We start from the raw sequence: 20,983 nt of genomic DNA, 5'->3' as shown, positions 1-20,983 counted from the left end.
TCACATTTAATGATCATGTACTGTGGACAATACCCACAGGAGCAAATTCAGGTGAACTGTCTTGCCCAAGGACACAACGGCTTTTCAGACGCAGCGGTGGTGGATTTCGCCCCCTTGATCTGATGATCAATGCACAGCCTACTGCGCCACACCGCACATCTTCACGCAAGTCATCAAGGCGCTTTACAAGTACACATTCACTACCCGATCTGCCGCCCTGCCCTATCTGCAGTGTGCATGTGCGAGATGGTCCAATATTTGACAACTATACGGCAACTCTAATAGGACACTTGACAAAGTGGCGTTTGGCAAACCTGAAAGAGAACACTCAAAAAACCCGACAATATTAATCTGAACGAGAGAGATGAGTTATTGTCAACCTGACTTCACTATTATTTAACAACTCTTTTTATTGGGTTCTTTTATTTGGGGTTATGCCATACATACATGATGTTTGCATACATTCACACAGTAAATATTGATTCAGTATGATAGCTGTCTAACAGAAGTTCAATTCATTTCTCACTCATTCTGACAATGTACTTAACCCCAAATGACGTTTAGTAGTATAAATTAGTCACTTGAAGTTGTTAGCAACCACCGTTTTCATGTCACATATAAGCTTCTGATATTCCCAAGTGGGGTATTTACTGACATATTAGATTTGGTACATCAAGATGTTAACCACAGACCTTATTTCAAGCTTCTAGCCACAGCTTCCCAAAAAAAGGATTTCCCAGGATTTATGACTCATTACTTATGCGGCTTTCACACCAGCGCTTTTCAGTTTCTAGCTCCGAGCGGGAGCTTTTCTGGTTCAGCTCCGGTTTCCCTTTTCAGCTCCCGCTCTGTTCACACCGCCCACTGGCGCCCCAGAGCTGCCCCTGCCGCGTCATCACGTCACCGTTTACATCGCTGATTTGCCCCCCAACGGAAACCATTACGGCTCTCACAACAACAACAACAACTGCGTCGGGTCGATGATCGTGTTGCTTTTAATCACACGAAGCCAGAATAAATTGAATAACGACTTCTCCAACCTTATACTTTTCTCCAGAGTGCCGTGGTTCATTGTTTATTAATGTGTTTCTGCAGCATTTACCGACCGCTGCAGTGCTGGCTGCTCTTCCACGGAGTTTATTCTCCCGTTAGCTCCCGGTTAGCTCACACTGCAGCGGCTGCTCTAAAGTATTCACTGTCCGACTCACACAAGCAGCTGATGCATATCCCCAGTTCCCCTTAGCCTAAGTGAATGTGTGTCAGTCTGAATTGACACTGTTTGGTATCACAACGCTGTTATGAAAGTTTCTCTGGTATACAACGGGTGATGTTGGCATAGCAACCGAAGCTAAACTGACTACTTGCATCCGATAGCTGCAATAATACAAAATAACACGTCTGCCTCTCTCAACAATGATCGATAACAGCGAACGGATGGTCAAAGTAAGGTACAAATAAACAGAATCACACGAAGCCTGGTTAGTGGTGCCTGACTTTATAAAGTGTGTTTATAAGCACTACTGCTTGTAGGCAGGCATGACAGTCGACCCATGGGAGGTGGGTTTAGTTTCCTGCACGCCTCGACGTAAGAGAGACGTAAGCGACGTCGCCTCTTAGCTCCAAAGCTCTTGCCTCTGGACCGACAATTTTTTGGAGCTGGAAATGAAGCGGATTCCGGAGCTAAGAGCCGGCGCCGCTGCGGTGTGAACAGGAAAACCCGGCGCTTTTCAGGCTCTAGCTCCGAGCCGGAGCAGAAAAGGCGCTGGTGTGAAAGGGGCATAAAACACTCTATTGCGCAGAGGAATACGAAAATTAAGGCTTTAGTTCAACCATAGTAGCTAGTCAAATGAATGAATTGTTGGTTTGGTTCATGGGAAACATATACTGCAAGAATCCTTAAAGACCACCAAGAAAATGAGAAAACAGCAGCAGTAATAGCAGTTAATAATAGTCCCTATGTTCATTTCTGAGGAAACATGGAGCCAGCAGTGATGGAGGTCAGCCCCGTCTTCTCTTCTATCCATTGGTTGTAGTTGGTCACTGTGGTGTAAACGCCGGGTCGATTCTCCTGTGCGCAGCCGTCGCCCCAGCTGATGACTCCAAACAGGAAGAGCGTGCTGCCAACCTCGCACACCAGAGGCCCCCCCGAGTCTCCCTGTGGGCGAGAGAGCAGCAGCATTAGAGGAAATCAACACATGGTTCTGTGGAAGCCTGATCGAGTTAGGACTTGTGGTAAATACCTCACAGGCATCCTGGCTCCAGTCGGGACGTCCCGCACAAAACATGTTATCACTGAGCATGTTCCCATAATAGTTGCGACACACATCGTCGGCGATGAGCTTCACCTGAGCCTCTCTGAGAAACTGAGACTTATACCACAAGCCTGAAGAAGTAAACAAACTGTTAAACCCTGAACAAGTTAATGCTTGTATAATACATATAATTAGCTATAGAATAACTCATTACATTCACTTCAGTGCTGCTTCTTTAACGCCACTACATTTATCTAATTACTGTAATTACAATAAAGCTCCAGATTGTATCATGATATGATGATTTGTGTACACTATAAGTACTGTGCTTAAGAAAGAATGTTAGGTACTTTGAGTGTTGCCATTTCCTAGTACTTGATACTTTTACTCCTCTACCTCTCAGAGGCTAATGTTGTACTTTTGACTGCACTACAATTATTTAATAACTTACGTTACTTTGAAGATTCAGATTCATAATCAAAAATCATCAAATGATGTATAATGTACAATGTTATGATCTTTCTTCAGTGAATGGAACTGAAGAAGAACTGAAAGCTAGAAGCTCAGGAGGGCTAGTTACTGGATTTGTGATACTACTGTATGTTTTTTTTCTCACACAAGAAATAAATCGAGTATAATATGGCTGTTTTTACTAATTGTACATTTAAGTTGACATGCTTACATGCTGTTTTTGTGATCATTTTATACTTCTTTATCTTTTTCAATTAGAACTACAGGACCTATTTTATATGGGTTGAAGTATGTCCCCATACTTTTGGCCATATTCTTATAGACTTGCAATAGTTAAGTTGAGTTAAGTTAAGTTAATTTGAGTTAAGTTTATTTGAGTTGGGTTAAGTTCAGTTAATTTGAGTTAAGTTAATTTGAGTTAAGTTGAATTCATTTGAGTTGAGTTTAGTTCATTTGAGTTGAGTTATTTTAGCGTATAGTTTGCTGATAATATTATGGCAACAATTTGAGCAAGACCCTTTGGTTTTGGAAAACCAACACAGCATATCCACTTTAGACACAATAACAGTATTCAGAAGACTTTCTCACCAAATTTCTCTTTCCCATATCCAGCGATCTCACAGGAGACTCCAGGCTGGAGGTTCTGCTGAGGCGGCGGCAGACACACGCTCTTCACTGAGCTGCTCTCCTCTGCACACTGCCCACTCCTGGCCCTCAGCTTCAGCAGAGCTGCAGGACATTCATCAAAGAGTCACTGCCTGTTTAACATTACAGAATCAACAGGGAAGCCTCTATAGACAAGCTCATACCGATGTCGTTGTTAAAATTCTCTCCATTCTGGACAAACCCGTCATGGAGGATGATTTCCTCCACCCTGAATGTTTGCTCCACTGTCGGGTCGCTCTCATTCATCATATTTTTCCCCAGGATGACAGAGAAGCGCCTCGCTTTGGTTAGGAAGCTGAAAAGTCACAGGAAAGTCAAGTCAACCTGCTGTCAGAAGTTCCCAGAGCCGTCTAACAATCTGAAGGTTGCGGATTCGATCCCGGCCCATGCAGTCCAGATTATCCTGTATATCTTAACCCTTAATGGCTCCTGATGGTGTGGAGTGTGTGCAAATGTCGTTAAGTGGGTGGCACCTCTATATTAATGTGTGTGAACGGGCAAATGAGGAGTTGTAAAGACCAGAAAAACACTATATAAATGCAGTCAATTTACCACTTTAAAAGTACTCGCACCACTCTGTGAAAATACTCCAATAAAAAAAACACATTCAAAACTACTGTCTGGGCTGCATTTAAATCAGCACGCCCTCTGAGTTGATTACGCGAGAAGTGGACAACAGCTGGAGCATTCAGCTCTCAGCTGAAAAAGCATTTAAATAGCGGTCTCAAAAACTGGATAACTCAGTGTGCTTTTGACCCATGCTGCGACATCTCCTTTGGACACAGTAACCACTGTAAGTAATAATCTTGTTTAATTAGACTTCTCTATTTCAGTTATTCTACTCTGTATAATTGTTCTGTAGTTATTGTAGCTAAAACGGCACTTTTGAGAGAATTTTAATCTCAGATCTGACCACGTGAAACTCTCACTGCCTTCAGTTTCTGTCTGGGCTGCATTTAAATCGGCACGCCCTCTGAGTTGTCGCCCATCAGCTGTAGAGAGTTAACTAACTAGAGGGGCGTGGCACCACAGCTGTGAGAACTCAGCAATAAGGTGTCCATTTAGGTAGCTCTTTCTTTGAGCGTCAGCGTCAGACATTAGAGTCCTGCGGGAGTAAGACTGACAAAGACATTAGAGTCCTGCGGGAGTCACGAGGGTGGCAAAGAGGAGGCAAATCCTACTCTGATTGAGCTAAGTACCGCTGGTGTTTTATTTTTAATTTGTTTAGCTTTCTAGCCCCTCATCCTATAATCATGTGTATTTGCTCCATTCCTGTTCATGTGTCTTCTCGCAATTATCACTGGCCTCGTGTATCTCCTAATCGCTATAACCGGCCTGCTCTCGTCTATCCCACGTGCTCCACTGAGATCCAGCATCTAGTTTCAGGCGGCCTGTGGAATAGGGTGACCAGATGTCCCGCTTTGCGCGGGACTGCACAGCATTTTCACGACTTTTGGTGCGTCCCGCATATTGAGACGATGTCCCGCATATTTCATTTTGATTGGCTAAAACGCTTTTTTTTAAAATCAGATTCATCCAACGGCTGTTGAGAAAGCAGGGAAGGCTATCATCAGGGGGCTGTGTTTGCTGTCAATCAAACTGTAACACACGGCGGGTGCTGGTCAAGTGTTAACCAATGAGAGTAACTCACTCACACCCCCCCCCCCCTCACCCCCACCCCGCCAAACAACAACAACAACGAACGCAGGCGACGCAGCAGGTTATGGAAAATGGAGGAAACTGAAACTACAGCTAAGAAGAAAAGAAGATGCACATACTACAACAAAGACTGGGAAGACACTTACCCGTGGGTGAAGCCAGTGCAGGGCGACTCTCAGAGTTTTTTGCAATCTTTGCAAGAGTAATTTTTAAATTTCACATGGCAGTGAATACGACGTCAAAAGACACAGAGAATGCGATTCTCACAAGAAACGTGTCGCTCAAAAAGAGACATCCCACTCTATGGAGACATTCCTACTAAAAACCAAAAAATGATGGTCACTCAGACAAGGTAACAGCAGCAGAAATAACCAGTGTTTACCATACAGTGCAACACTCCCATTCATACCGGTCAAATGACTGGTAACAAGCTAGCGCCGACCATGTTTCCAGACTCTGAGATAGTAAAGAAAATGTCATGTGGTCGTACAAAAGCAGCGTCCATAATAACAGATGTGCTTGCCCCTGCCTCTGTGGAGAGTTGTTTGACAGAGTCAAAGACACCAGTGGTTCTAGGTGACAAAATAGCCCACACACTGTGTGTGGGGGCCCACCTTCTGTTGCTGTGATGGACAAAACTGAAAGCTATTTTATTTTATGTATTATTATGTTTCTGTTCCCTCCTGGCCAGTGTTGGTTTTATTTTATCTATTAATTTATGCTGTGCCTACTTGTACAGGTAATACACTAGTTGAATTAAATAGATGCATTTCTAAACACTTGCAGTGAATAATGCCTGCTGCCTTGGTTAGCCTTAGTTTACTTTTCTTTATTAAACAACTGCATTTTGACTTCACTTTCTGCTCTGTTGTTATATATTTGTTACGTTTTTTTTTTCCGGGGGTTGGGGGGTGCTGTTGAGAGGGTGTCCCACATTGTCCCACATTGTCCCACACAACCATACTCCTTGTCCCACATTTGGTTTGTTGGGATCTGGTCACCCTACTGTGGAACTGCCAGTCAGCTGTTCCTAAGGCTGACTTCATCTCTGGCTACGCCTCCCTGCAGTCTCTGGATTTCCTTGCTCTCACTGAGACCTGGATTACTCCATTCAACACATCCACCCCAGCAGCTCTCTCCACAGCATATTCCTTCTCCCACACACCCAGACCCACTGGCAGAGGAGGTGGCACTGGTCTCCTGCTCTCTCCCACATGGAGCTTTTCCCTCTTCAAGCTACCTAACTTCACTCCTTCCACCTTTGACTTCCATGCCGTCACAGTAACCCATCCTATACAATGAACCATTGTTGTTCTCTACCGTCCACCAGGCGCCTTGGGGGACTTCTTGGAGGAATTAGATCATCTCCTCTCACACATCCCTGAAACTGGCCCTCCCGCTGTACTTCTCGGAGACTTCAACCTCCAGACGGGGAAGATAGACGAACTAAAATCTCTGTTAACCGCCTTTGCTTTCTCACTGTCTCCGTCCCCACCAACTCATAAAGCTGGCAATGTCCTTGATCTCATATTCTCAAGGAACTGCTCTACTTCTAACCTCTCTGTAAACCCGCTCCACACCTCCGATCACTTCTTCATTTCATTCTCTCTACCCCTTTCCAAACATAACAAACTAATCTCTTCGCATCCTGCACTTGTCCGCCGTAACCTTCGTTCCCTCTCCCCCTCTACCTTTGCCTCATCGGTGCTCTCAGCCCTCCCTTCCTCTGACTCGTTCCAACTCCTGCCTCCAAACTCTGCTGCAGAAACTCTCCTCTCTACTCTCTCATCCTCTCTGGACTCTCTCTGTCCTCTCACATCTCGGCAGGCTCGTCAGTCCCCTCCTGCTTCCTGGCTAAATGATGCACTGCGTGCTAATAGAACCGTCCTTCGAAATCCAAACATTGCGACGACCTCCTAACCTATCAGGCTCTCCTCTCCTCTTTCTCTGCTTCCATCTCTCAGGCAAAAAGCACTTTCTTTCAAGACAAGATCCAATCTTCCTATTCCAATCCTAAAAAACTATTTTCCATCTTCTCCACCCTCTTGGACCCTCCCAAAGCCCCTCCCCCCTCCTCCCTTCTGCCAAGCGACTTTGTTAACTACTTTGAAAAAAAGGTTGACGATATTCGCTCGTCTTTTTCTGACTCACCGCTGGATCACCTGACCGACGGTCAACCGGCACACTAACTACTTTTTCCCCTCTCTCGCCAAGTGAGGTTCTTACCCTCATTACCTCTGCCCGCCCTACCACCTGTCCTCTGGACCCTATCCCCTCAAACCTCCTTCAGACTATCGCTCCTGATATTCTACCGTTTCTCACCCATTTCATCAACACTTCTCTAACTTCTGGTCACTTTCCAAACAGTCTCAAGGAGGCAAGAGTAAACCCTCTCCTGAAGAAACCCACTCAACCCGTCTGATGTTATAAACTACAGGCCTGTCTCTCTCCTCCCGTTCCTGTCTAAAACACTTGAACGCGCTGTCTTTAAACAACTCTCGTGTTATCTCCATCAGAACAACCTTCTGGATCCGCACCAGTCTGGTTTCAAGGCAGGTCACTCCACAGAAACTGCCCTCATTGCTGTCACTGAGGAACTGCACACTGCTAAAGCAGCCTCCCTCTCCTCTGTTATCATCCTGTTGAACCGGTCTGCTGCATTCGACACGGTGAACCATCAGACCCTCCTTCGCACTCTCCAAGAACTTGGAGTTTCAGGCTCTGCACTTTCCCTCCTCACCTCATACCTCAAAGACCGCACCTACAGGGTAACTTGGAGAGGGTCCGAGTCCGACCCTTGTCAATTAACTACAGGGGTCCCTCAGGGCTCTGTTCTTGGTCCCCTCCTCTTCTCCCTGTACACAAACTCGCTCGGATCTGTCATTAGCCCGCATGGTTTTTCATACCACTGCTACGCTGACGACACCCAACTAATTCTGTCCTTTCCCCGCTCAGAGACCCAGGTGGTCGCACGCATCTCTTCTTGTTTAGCTGACATCTCTCAGTGGATGTCCGCTCATCATCTCAAGCTCAACCTTGACAAAACTGAAGTGCTTTTCCTTCCGGGAAAAGATTGTCCCACTCTTGACCTGACCATCAACATCGGCACCGCTGCTGTCTCCCTGACCCAGACTGCAAGGAATCTGGGTGTGATCCTGGATAACAACCTGTCCTTCACTGCAAATATCGCTGCTACAACCCGCTGCTGCAGATACACGCTTTTCAACATCAGGAAGATACGTCCCCAGCTGACCCAGAAAGCGACGCAGGTTCTGGTCCAGGCTCTCGTCATCTCACGCCTAGACTACTGCAACTCCCTCCTGGCTGGTCTACCTGCATGTGCCATCCGACCTCTGCAGCTCATCCAGAATGCAGCGGCTCGTCTGGTCTTCAACCTTCCTACATTTTCCCACACCACGCCGCTCCTCCGCTCCCTCCACTGGCTTCCAGTAACTGCTAGAATTCACTTCAAGACACTGGTACTTGCGTACCATGCTGCGAATGGATCTGGCCCTTCCTACATCCAGGACATGGTTAAACCGTACACCCCAGCGCGTGCACTTCGCTCTGCATCAGCCAAACGACTCGCTGCACCCTCACTGCGAGGGTGACCCAAGTTCCCATCAGCAAAAACACGTGGGTTTGCTATCCTGACTCCTAAATGGTGGAATGAGCTCCCATTGACATCAGGACGGCAGAAAGCTTACACACCTTCCGGCGCAGACTGAAAACTCATCTCTTTCGACTCCACTTAGAGCGATAGAATGACTAACAAAGAACTACTAACAGAGCACTTATATACTAATAAAGGACTGGCTTATCTAAAGCCAGTTGAGTAGCACTTGAACTGATTGGCTCTATGAAACCTGATGTACTTATATGATTCTGTTTTCCTCAAGGTTGTGTCTTCCTGGTCGAATGTACTTAGTGTAAGTCTCTTTGGATAAAAGCGTCAGCTAAATGCAATGTAATGTAATGATGTAATGTAAAAAAACCTTACTAACTAGAAGTAAAAGTAAGTTATATCCGTATAATTAGTCATTGTGCTGTAAAAGTTTCCTGTCAGAGTTTTGTGATTTTAAATAATGTTTTCGGATTAATATTACTGCTGCATTCATTATAATTTATTTCATTTTAAAATGTTGTGCAAAATGCCTTGTTAACATGCTGCTGTGATGAAGACATTTCCCAAATTTGGATCAATAAAGTACATTCAAATCTAAATCCAAATTGAGTTTTTCTATAATAAGAAGTACAAATATTTTCTTAACACTTAAACGAACACAATTAAATATACCGAGATACATGGCTTGACTGGAAAGGAAGGCAATGTAGAAGTACCTTAAGTTGTCAGACAAATATCAGGACTAAAAAGTACAACATTACTCTCAAATGTAGAAAATGTAGTGAAATATAATGTAGAATAACATGGAATAAAGTACCTTGGAATTATTCTTACATTGAAAAAACTGAAACAATAACTGTATTAGGTTAGTTGAAAGCAATAATATTAAGTTTAAATAAGAAATATAAGGTTCAACTTAAAGGGGACCTATCACGCAAAATGCACTTGTGTACGTCTTTTATACATGAATATGTGTCCCCGGTGTTCCAGGGAACTCACCAAGTGTCAGAAAACACAACCCTCTCTCTTTTCCTCTGAACCCAAATCTCTAAAAACGGGGCTGCAACGGAGCTGATTATTATTTGAATTTTTCTGACGTCAGAAAAGGTCTGCTCCGCCTATATGGGCAACTCTCCACCTATCAGGGGAATGAGAGACCGCTGGAAAGCGCTGGAGACGCTGTAGTACATATGCCAGGCCTGTAAGTGGCGCTGTACTCTGCCACAAAAGCAGAATCAGCCCTTGCAAAAACAGCGCTGGAAAAGAGCAAATAGAGCGAAATGAGGCATGGCTAAAATGCATGATCTGTTTGGTGTTTTGAAAAAAAAACTTCACAGACATGTTTTATATAGATGGCCCTGCAATATATGTTTCAAATATAGCATGATAGGTCCACTTTAACATTATTGCTTTAAACTAATACAGTTATGTGAAATCTGTTGACATAATACATTAAATTAAAGTCTGTATTTTCTCTGTAAGTAAAGTACCCGATTACATGTACTCAGTTACTCTCAGGCACCTGCTGTGGTTACAGTTAGTGATGTCACTTCCTACCCGTCGGGGAAGCAGTGAGCAGCTGTGAGCACCCAGCAGGCTGAGATCAGACTCCCCCCGCAGCGGAAAACCTTCTCCTTGGATTTGCTGCGCCAATATATGGCAGCAACCCACGGGTGGGATTCCACGGTGGCAACTGTTCCTCCCACGATCTTCGTCTGCTTTCTCCTGGAGCGCTGGCCACATGTGGACTCTGCAGCTGGGGGGGGTGACACAGAGGTGAAACAGTGGAAGAGTATACCATGGGGATGATTCAGCGAGTGCAGTAAAGGAGGGGGTTTACCTGGCTCAGGTTCAGTGGGTGAAGACGGGGGTGGATCTGGGACTAGAAGATTAGAGCGTGTTAACACATAACATTTGGTTTGGATTTTATTGGAGGACTAAAGAGAGGAGGTGGACTCACTTGAGTCAGAGCGACAGCGGGGGACAGCACAGTACTCCCACACCAGCTGCAGGTTCTTCCACACAAAACACCACGGACGCCGCTTGTAGTGCAGATTCCTGTAAAACAACAACATATATTCACATGGATATTTCAGTTACTAAATGCATCCCTACTGTCAACCTAATTGTTGGAATTACTGAAGGGATTTCTTTAATCGCTTTCTATTATCTTTTTAGCCCTGGCCCCTGACCAGCAGCCAGATAGCTTTCATGTGTTTCGGTCGGTCTACTCATGCTCCCCCACCTTTTTGAAGTTCGAGCACTTCAACTTAAATATTACAGAGAGATAGTAAGGATATCAAACCACATTCTCAGGCAGGATTTTGTGATATAGTAGATTTGACCTCCTAGTATATCTATATGCTCGTTTGCTGTTGATATAATTGTAGGTGTTTATAGCAAACATGTTGTTGGATAATATCTGTTTAATATTCTTTAGTTGATGTATTTTTTTTACAGTGATTTTCATTTTCTGTTCATTTCAAAATGTAAAGTTCAATTCTCTAACACCATGTGTTTGCAGTCAACAACCTTTGTCTTTCTTCCTCCTCTCAGGAACAACTATTTTTTAATAAACACATCTTAAAATACTTTGATGTTACACAAACATATTTTCTGAGTTAGTTGAAACAATATCTTAGAAAACTGTAATTTATAATCAAATATTTGTTGTTGTATACATTCTTTTTGTGTTCAGTTGAATTTTTCAATAAAAATAATGCTTGAAATATTTGTTGTATTTATCAAACACACATCACTTTTTCTGTATTTTACTTTTCATGTTCATTTCTTTGACACACCTTATCTGGTTTTACTAGAACTAATAATGACAAAAAGTCCCAAAACTGGTGGCCAACCCACTATAGTATATATCAGTACCCATAAGACTATTAAACACCTGCACTTTTGAAAGAATATCCATAAACATTCATCTGTTTGCATCTTGTTAATTATTTATGTACTTGTATATAGACTCTTCTTGTACTATTTCTATTTTATTTGTATTAACTTGCACTATTTGATCTGTTTATTTGTTCTATGTCCTATATGTTGCACTGTTGGAGGGGCCTGTGAACTAAGTGTTTCCTTGACATATCTATAGCTAATGTACAATGACAATAAAGCTTTGAATCTTGAATGGTATGTCCCACCAAAACGATCTTATTGTTCAGGCTGTATATATAGCTTCAGTGGTGTCACCTACCTGCAGTAGTTGTGCCTCCCTGACTTGAGATCCATTGACAGGTAGTGCTCCCTGGTGTCTGAATCCCACTCCTCACATGTGCGTCCGCTCTTTGATTTGGCCATGGTTCCTCTGTAGTACAGACCCACCCCCTCGAAGCACTGACCGGCTTTCACTACAGAAACAGCAGGGGGTTTGATTTAATACATGATATCAAAAGTGAATGCAATTTGGTTTGTTACTTTAGATCTGACCTTTTTCACAGTGTCTCCCCTCAAAACCTTCGGCACACGAACAGAACATGTGTTCGCCAGAAGTCAGGGATGGGACAGAGCTGCCTCCATTAAGACAGATCCGACCTGTAAGACACATCGTAATCACATTTAGAACGTATTAGGTTTCATGCTTCAGTGTATTGTTGCACACCATAAACTAAGAAAAAATAAATGTCATTTGTTTTAAATAGTGGGGAAAAAAGAGAAAAGGCTAAATAGAAGAAAATGATATATTAAAAACACATCAAATCGTTTTTAGAAAGACCTACTCAAATATTTACAAATTATTTGAATTAAACTGAAATAGCTGTGCAGTTTGAATAATATACTTCAATACAGCCTGGTTGTAATGTACTGTACATAACCAGAGTGTGAATTCTCACCTGCACTTTCAAAGGAGGACGAAGACGAAGAGGACGATGTTGAGTGGGAGTAAGAAAAGAGAGGAAAAGTATGCCCTCTTTTCTCTCTCAAGAATCCCTAAACAGTACCAACATTTGATTAATTATTATAAATATAAATGCAATTTTCAAAAGAATCACAGTAGAAATGTCCTTACTGCCTCAGCTGCTGACAGGGCTGCCAGGGTGCAAATTAAAACCAAGTTTCTCATCGTTGCCATGTTTGGAATCCCAGCAGCATGAGCGTGCCTGCAGAAAGTGTGTGCACCTCCTCGGGGGTAACGTGTTTTGTCTACTGTGTGCAGGGAGGAGGGGAGGCTCCTGATTGGCTGAGGAACTTTCCCACAGACTTGATATGATGTGAAGTAATATCTGTTTGCAGGGTGAGTGGGTGAGTTAAGGCTGTTTAGCTACATGAGTAGTTCCCAGGAAACATATCAATAACTTTGGTATGCTGGGACGTCATTTCGGACATGCAGCTGTTTGAGTGGAGAATTTCACAAATTCTGGATGCATATGAGTCATAAAATAATACTGTGAAACATGTTGTGAGGTTCTGGACATCATAAACCTGCAGGATGTTGGTGCCCACGCCCTGTTAGAGCTCACCAGTGACACCACAACCCCACCAGTTGGGAAACTGATACTGATATTAAGTAAGACCACAGGAAGGAGGAATGGTTTCTGTTCTGAAAGGGTGTGTAATGCACTTTATGCCGGCCTAAATAAGACTTCGCTAGCCCGCCTGCAGCTGGTACAAAACGCTGCGGCGCGGCTGCTCACAGGAACCCGCAAGTTCGACCATATCACACCAGTTCTGGCTTCGCTCCACTGGCTTCCTGTCCATTTTAGAGTCCATTTTAAGATTTTATTGTTTGTTTTTAAATCTCTTAATGGGCTGGCCCCAGAGTACATCTCCGACCTCCTACAGGTGTACACCCCCTCAAGGGCTTTGAGGTCGGCTGATCAGCTGCGGCTGATAGTCCCAAAAACAAAGAAAAAGACCAGGGGAGACCGAGCGTTCTCATCGGTAGCCCCCAGGCTCTGGAACGACCTGCCCCCTCATGTTAAATTGTCGCCCACTCTTGAAGCTTTTAAGTCCTGCCTAAAAACCCACCTATTTTCCCTCGCTTACCAGTCAGTCTGAGCTGTGTCTTACCTGTTTGTATGCTTTCACTGTCTGTCCATAGCCTTTATGTGCCTTGTTTTTATTCTTATGTGTGCTTTTTTTATCTATTCGTGTAATATTATATTTTATTATAATGTTATGTTCATTGTGAAGCACTTTGGCAAACCCTCTGTTTTTAAACTGTGCTATACAAATAAAGTGGATTGGATTGGATTGTATTCATAAATCATAATGTCTCTGTAATACAGTGTTAAATCAAGACCACGGTCAAGTTTACCGTCATTTATTTTAAAATGCAATAAAATGCATATGTCTCTCTCATCGCTATGTAAGAATAAATAAGAGGCAACAGAATTATTAAGGAATACCACAATATTATAGAAATAAGTAGTCAAACTATATTTTTCTACCATGATCCTTAACATGCAGTAACACTTTGGACTTGGTTGGCACATTTGGAAACTATTTATTATTTCATTGACATTTTACAATCTTTCAGGGAACATCCTCTAATAAGCTCGCTAAACAAATATCAGTTCACAGAAATGTTATTTAATTTTTACAAGTGGCATGTTTGTATTGAAGGTTATTAAACAGTGGAATAAAACTATTTTAAACTTTTGGAAAGCACGGATAATGTGTGTACATTGAGATTAACCATTAAGATGACATAAACATGAAGTCATGAACACTAACCCAGACATCGTCTAACTTGAACCTAAGACACTTGTAGCCTGTCTCTGCATTCCCCTTATTCCACACTAAGGGGAATGTCAACACAGACACCTGTCAGCCCGCACTCTGCTGTTCTATATCGTATAAGGCTTCGCCCTCTAAGGCTATCGCTATTGGGTAATCCCAATGCGCATGCGCAGCACTGACATACTTAATCCACGCCCACCTATGACGTGGGCCCCACCTACGGACTCACTTCCGTATAAATAGGAAGTAGGCCCTACAATCTGCTCCCACTTTTCTTCAGCACTCCGTTGCAGAAGCACTGTCAGGCACAAGTTCTTTTCAGAGCTGTTTACTAGAAAGCAAACATTCCTCCTAAAAGCTTTGTTTCTGGTAATAAAATGGAGACCGGGTAAATCAAGGCTGCGTTAGGGATTGCCTTTCATGCGGGTCGGGCTACATTATGAGCTTTGACAGGCACTCACAGTGTGAGTCCTGCCTGGGAGTAGAGCATGCGAACGCGGCTCTCACTCCCGGGGTGTCATGCTCATATTGTGCCCGTCAGGGACGTGCACAGGTACGGGCTAATGTTGCCCGGGCAACGGCCCGTTTGCCATTTTTGTCTGACCTGCCCCTCTGGAGAGAGCGAGAGTTTTTTTTTTCTTTTCTGTTGTAGCCGAATAAACATGATAAGCCCACAATTAGTATTGTAGCGTCTCGCTGCGGGAAACACACCGGAAGTCAGCGCTGTCATCTGCCCCCAGTAACGTGACTTTGTTTACAATCTGATGGCTGGAAGAAAGGAAAGCCCTCCGAGTCTGGCCTCATATGGCTATGGTGATCATACCAAATGCCCGCCTGGCTTTGGTGGCCAATCCCCGGGTCAATCTGTCCCCGTTTTTAAGTAGGCCTATGCTTTTAAGACAACCTCTAGTGTCGGATTTTGGAAAATTGATTTTGAGTTTTCTCATGGCAGTTAGACTAGGGGACAAACCAGGGGACTTTACTTCCTCTTAACACCGTCGGTTATTTACAAAAAAACACCTAAATATACTTGTTATTGCGCTTCTGTCTTTCTGTGTCTTTTCATCTGTAAACTCCCTCACCGCTCGCTCTCTTTTCTTGATCGCCCTCTCACGGAGAACACTTCACTGTCCCGCTTCATCGTAGGATTTCTGCCATGTCTCTACTTCTATCACAGTTTGACCATCTCTGTTATTAAGTGATGGAATACTAGATAAATAAGTAATTAGATACCTTACCGTTACTGCGCTCATAAAGAATGATAAGAATAAGAATAATGCGTATTGAACTGGTTTCATTAATGAAATTAAGTGAGAATTAAGTGAGTTTATTTAAGGTAATTAGTTAGCAGCCCTATTTTAACAGTATGTCTACACAGCAGTTTCAATGGTCAAAGTACATTAAAACAGAATTGTCCCCATTCTTTCTTTAATAGTTACTAACATTATATATTTTTAATGAGATATGGACCGCACAACAAAAGATATCCCTGGTTTTCATTTTAAAAATCAAGTCACTGAATGCAAGTAGTTGCCTTAGCTTATTTTGTTATGAGATGATGATGTGAATTACTGTTCAAATTAGTTAATGTAATAATTGTTTGGTTATTTTATGCATAGCCTAATGTTACATTTCTGTGCTTAAGAATGCCTTCAAGACAGAGAGAGGAGACTGAAGCAGAGAGAGAGATATCTGAAGCCCAAGCCTCCAGTTCAGAGCACATTTGAGAGGCTGAACTGAACACAGACTGAATAACGAATTTAGCAGTTGGACATAAAAGTCAACTGAGTGTCACTTGCAATGAAAGTGTTGTGTTTTTATTTCATTAACCTTTTACATTAAAAAAAAAGTTAGAATTTTCAAAAGGTCTTATGTTTTTTTTCGGGAGGGGAGACCCTTTTTCAGTTTAGAGCAATAGCCCCTCCAAATGTCTGTGCACGTCCTTGGTGCCCGTCTCCCTCTGGCCCTCAGACAGCAGAGAGCGGACGCTCTCGCTGCTGCGGCCAAGGATGATTGGCCCGTCCAGGAGTCTTACTCCGTGGACGAAGCCCTTGATTTCCTGGATCCGAATGGCGGGCACGAGTCGGATGACTACGTCCCCTCCATTCATGGATCACCATGGTGGTTCCCCCATCATCTCTCCCCTCCGGACGGAGGAGACAGATATGGGTCCCGGCATCGGTCCGGCGAACTAACCAGTGGTCCCTCTCTCCGCTGCCACGGCTCTGCTGTCGATTGGCGGAATTCTCCTGGAACTCCCGGAGATTATCTCTAAGGCGGCCGCCTGGAGAAATCTCCCCGTTCCCCCAGCTCAGGAGAGCTCGCCTCCGGATGATATGTCCGGGGTGTTCTCCCGGGTACACAGGGTCAGGAGTGACCCGATCTGGCCACGCTTCCTGGCCATTAGGAAGTACCAAGAGGGGGCGGCGGCGGACCCTGGGGCAATGAAGGCTCCGGTGGGAACATACGTTGCCAGGGTGGAGGGGTTCACGGAAGTGGGTTTTCCGACCGTGCTTCCTCTAGAGCCGAACCTCATGGCGTTCTTTGGAGCTAAGCAGGCCACCACGGTTGCCGGACGGCGACCCATGTTGGCTGCCCCCAGAGATCAGTTTGTCGCCCGACAGACCACATACGTTTTAAAATGCTTAATAAGCACCGTAACTTTCATGATATCATTTCTCGGTCATAATCGGTTGTTTCCGTGAACGGCCGACTGTTGTGTGACGGCAAATGCTGCGGCCGCAAGGCATTGTGGGGCAGCATTTTTTCCTCTCCTTTCGATAAGGGAGGTCCAGTGGTTCCTAAGCTAAAGGAGGTTATAAAGGAAGTTTGCAACCTCCTTTCCTTTCATCGAGAGAATTAGAACGGCATTTATCATGGCTGCCACTGAGGGACTTCTGGGTCATTTCACTCCGTTAGGAAGGTTCCTAAGCTAAATGGACTATTCGACTTCAGCCCCGGATCATTTGAAAAAAGGTGCATTTGCGCACCAACATTGAGAGAGAGAGAGAGAGAGAGAGAGAGAAAAGAGAGAAGAGAGAGATAGAAAAGAGAGAAGAGAGAGAGATATTTGTGAGTTGCATAAGAACTGGTAAGAACATGTTTTCCCACAAAGCAGGTTTTCCCACACATAGACTTTACTTGGGCGGCCGCCCAGGTATATTAACGGCCGCCAAAGTATAATTCGCGAGCTATTTGGTTTAATTGTTTTAATCCGCCCGAAGGGTCTGCTTTATGCGCTCTGCACAGTAACCCTGCTGCGTGCTCACTAGCGCACCGCCCCCATCAGTATTATAATCAAAAAGAGAAATATGAACGTTAGTTTTTACTGAAATGATCAAATAAAGTCAACATTTCACAGTCTTTACTGAGCTGTGTGGAGTTTGTTCAACTTTTAAAAGATGTTTGAATGGTGATGTACACAGTGATAGGTGTTAAAGACTAACGTTTATAATATATACATTTGTATTTATTTTACGATCTTTAGTTCATCCAATCATACGTATTGGGATCATTTGTATTAATGTGGACCGGAGGGAGAGGGTGACGAGCAGAAGTTTCACTTTCCTTTTTTATTTCAATTCCAACTTTGGTCCTGAAGAATATGTTTCTCTGTTGTCCACGTTCATAAAGCAAAGCAGCAGCATCAGAGCACGGTGCAGTCTCTAGATGAGTCCCTCGTTCTTATTATACATCCATGTTGTAGTCCGCTGTATAGAAAACTGTAGTTTCCATGGTTTCCCCACAGCAGCAGACGCACACAATGACGTCCGCTGGCGCATCATAAACACGTCGGATAGTGAAAATGCATTCGGATTCTCTAAAGTACCGCAGTCTCTTCTCCTAAATCCTTTTGAATTCTCCTATCCACTATCCCTTAACCCCGTGACGTTTCACTCAGAGGTCAAGGAATAGACGATAGGGTTGATTTGCTGAGGATTTGCTGAGGAGTTGAGGAGCTGATTTGAGGTGAAGGCCGCCATTTGCCCATCCCTGATATAAGTCAGGAATGGTCCACTCATTAGATAATTAATCAAAACTTCAGTATTCAGTGAAACGTTATGTTTAAACCATACCCTGAAGAAATCAGCGATATTCCCCGGTAAATAATGATTTTATAGCTCTTTTTTATCAAGACCTGTATATTCCGTCTGGCCGCCGCCATGTTTGCCATTTTCAGTAGTCACGTGATGGTCGTGACGTCATCCATGCGTTCACTTTGTCAACACACGGAAATATGGTGGAGTATTTCAGTTCGGACTCGTCAGCAGAGGAACAAGTTTTGACCAATGTGAAGAGATTGGATGGGGGAATTCATCCATACATATCAGTATGACAATACGACACCCTCTGTCCTAAGACCCTCACATCGTACAAGGAAAAACTTCCGAAGAAAACCCACAGTTTAAAGGGAACATGGGAGAAACCTCAGGGAGAGCAACAGAGGAGGGATCCCTCTCCCAGGACGGACAGACGTGCAATAGATGCCGTGTGTAAATTGAAAAGATAATACATTTGCAACATAGGTAGTCCAAATGTTTGGAAATGCATGTGTGTATAATGGGAAGATGATATAAGATACTATATGTATGCATGTAGTACCACCCTTGCTAGCGATTCCCTCTCTAGTTTAGCATACTCAGCTTCGTTGTCCCTGGCCATAGAATCACGATTTTATGGGGCCGGAAAAAACTGGGGTAAAATACACACTAGCCGGTACTACGCTATATGGAAAGGCCACCAAAAACTGTCCTGGCCTGGACGTTAAAACGGGGCTAGCCGCTGCAATGGAAATGCGCTATAACATACCTTATTCTTACTCCGAGCACTACTTCTGCTCCTCCGTCGCTTCACACTTGCAGAGGGCGATTTCTCAACTGGCCGAACTGGTGTCCTGGTCGGTGATGACACCAGAAAGACCGATGGTACTGCATCTCCATTGAGTAATGGTTGTTCTTTAAATCCCATGTTATGTTTGATCATACTCTCAGAGTAGTCGTCCGGAAATGTGAAATGTTCGCTGCATACATGAGCCTGTAAATCTCTCGGTTCGGGCCGGCCACATTTCGCTAGCCACTGCCTCCGAATGTACTTCTTATGCTTACCTTTTGGCAACAGATGGAACCGAGCATTCCGTGGATTGTTCCTATCCGAATTATGGCAATATTTCGCGATACAGTGAGGCATATTTGAAGAGAGAAACTACAGTAAATAACATGGAGATCAACGTGTCTTCGAAAACCAAATGCATGGATTACGTCACGTCCGGGAAATGGCGGCGCCCACAGTGTTGATGTTATTTCGGTATATAATCAGTTTAAAATCACTGATAATGTCATCGGATTAAAAAAAAAAAGAGAGACTGGCAGAGACTGGTCTGTTTTATCGGATGATAATTTTTAAAAAATGAGTGTCATGAGCATACCATTCCTTTAAGCTCAATGGATCCACTTGGAAAAAAATGGATAGATAAACATTTATATTGTGGTTTGTTTCTGTTTTATTTAAATGTGTTGCATATAATGTTCTTATTGCTGGTGAAGAGTATGTTTCTAGTACCTAGAGTTTCAAAATTACAAATATGTTTTTAGAATTTTTTTTAGATATATATATTTTATTTTTTTAGTTTACAAATCTGTGATCAGCATTGGGCCAAAATACATTTCTGATATGCTTTAAGTTATAAACCTGGTAGCTCCTTGAATGAAGAGTAGTGACTGCAAAACTGCACAGATCAGAAAATGGAAGGAAACCCAATAATTGAAATCTTAAGGTTATTTAACTCAGGTTTACTTTTCTAAATAAGAAACTATTGTCAAATGGTAATTTTAGTAGGCCAACTAACTAACAGTATCAAATAGTTTGTAAACTTGTAAGACTTTACATTTTCGCATACATATTTGTAATCACACTATCAGTTGTTTTACATCATGATCAGGTTAATTGCACATGTTGTTATAAGAAGCAGCTTTTGATGGCAGCATGGTGGCCATAACATGATTTTAGCAGTTAGCTTGTATGTTGTTGGCTAATGCTATGAGCTTTATAAACAGCTAAGGGCAGGTAGCTGTAGAATATGTTGGTGTGTGTGTTGGCCCAGGAAGTGGTTACTAACCAAACATTAAACACTTTAACTCATATTAAAATCTATCAGAATAAAAATGATGACATACTGTAAGAACACTGATTGCTGTTGGAGCTGCTAAATTGCTCCGTTTTATAATAAAGTGTCACTGGATGTCACTGTTGCTCTGTAAACACAAGAGTTCATTTATCCTGATTGTACCTGAAGTATCATGATGGCTTCCATTGGCCGATGACTCCTTATGTAATTGGAGAAAATAAAACTACTAATAACTTTTCATGAAAAAAAAGAAAACCGAATTTCGATTAAATAATTTGATGATGATGATGCTGATGATGGTGTAGATGTGATTGTTTCATTCTTATTACCTGCATCTGAATCACTGACCCACGCAAATTAAACGACTTTTACACGAACAGTGTAAATGAAAGCAAATATGTACATTAGGATCCCGGAAGTCGTCCAGTTTGGATCCTGCTTGGCTGAATGTTGCCTTTAAGGGCCGTAGGAATAATTATATTATCTTCAATAGAT

At 43.2% G+C, this 20,983-nt stretch overlaps 1 protein-coding gene across 1 annotated transcript; it reads right to left on the bottom strand.

The window, feature by feature from the left end:
* Positions 1–406: 406 nt before the first annotated feature.
* Positions 407–12,773, bottom strand: plaub (plasminogen activator, urokinase b). Its single transcript, XM_034107957.2, has 11 exons — positions 12,692–12,773; positions 12,516–12,612; positions 12,112–12,216; positions 11,879–12,032; positions 10,634–10,731; positions 10,514–10,555; positions 10,231–10,429; positions 3,533–3,684; positions 3,312–3,452; positions 2,241–2,383; positions 407–2,155 (listed from the first exon to the last, which is right to left on the bottom strand). Exons 1-11 carry the CDS (start codon positions 12,752–12,754, stop codon positions 1,961–1,963), a joined length of 1,389 nt encoding a protein of 462 aa, XP_033963848.1. The 5' UTR covers positions 12,755–12,773; the 3' UTR covers positions 407–1,960.
* Positions 12,774–20,983: the final 8,210 nt, after the last annotated feature.

This window comes from Pseudochaenichthys georgianus, chromosome 19, assembly GCF_902827115.2.
Source record: "Pseudochaenichthys georgianus chromosome 19, fPseGeo1.2, whole genome shotgun sequence".
Classification (NCBI taxonomy): domain Eukaryota; kingdom Metazoa; phylum Chordata; class Actinopteri; order Perciformes; family Channichthyidae; genus Pseudochaenichthys; species Pseudochaenichthys georgianus.
The sequence above is the reverse complement of the archived record's forward strand: the minus strand, read 5'-3'. Positions and strand labels throughout refer to the sequence as shown.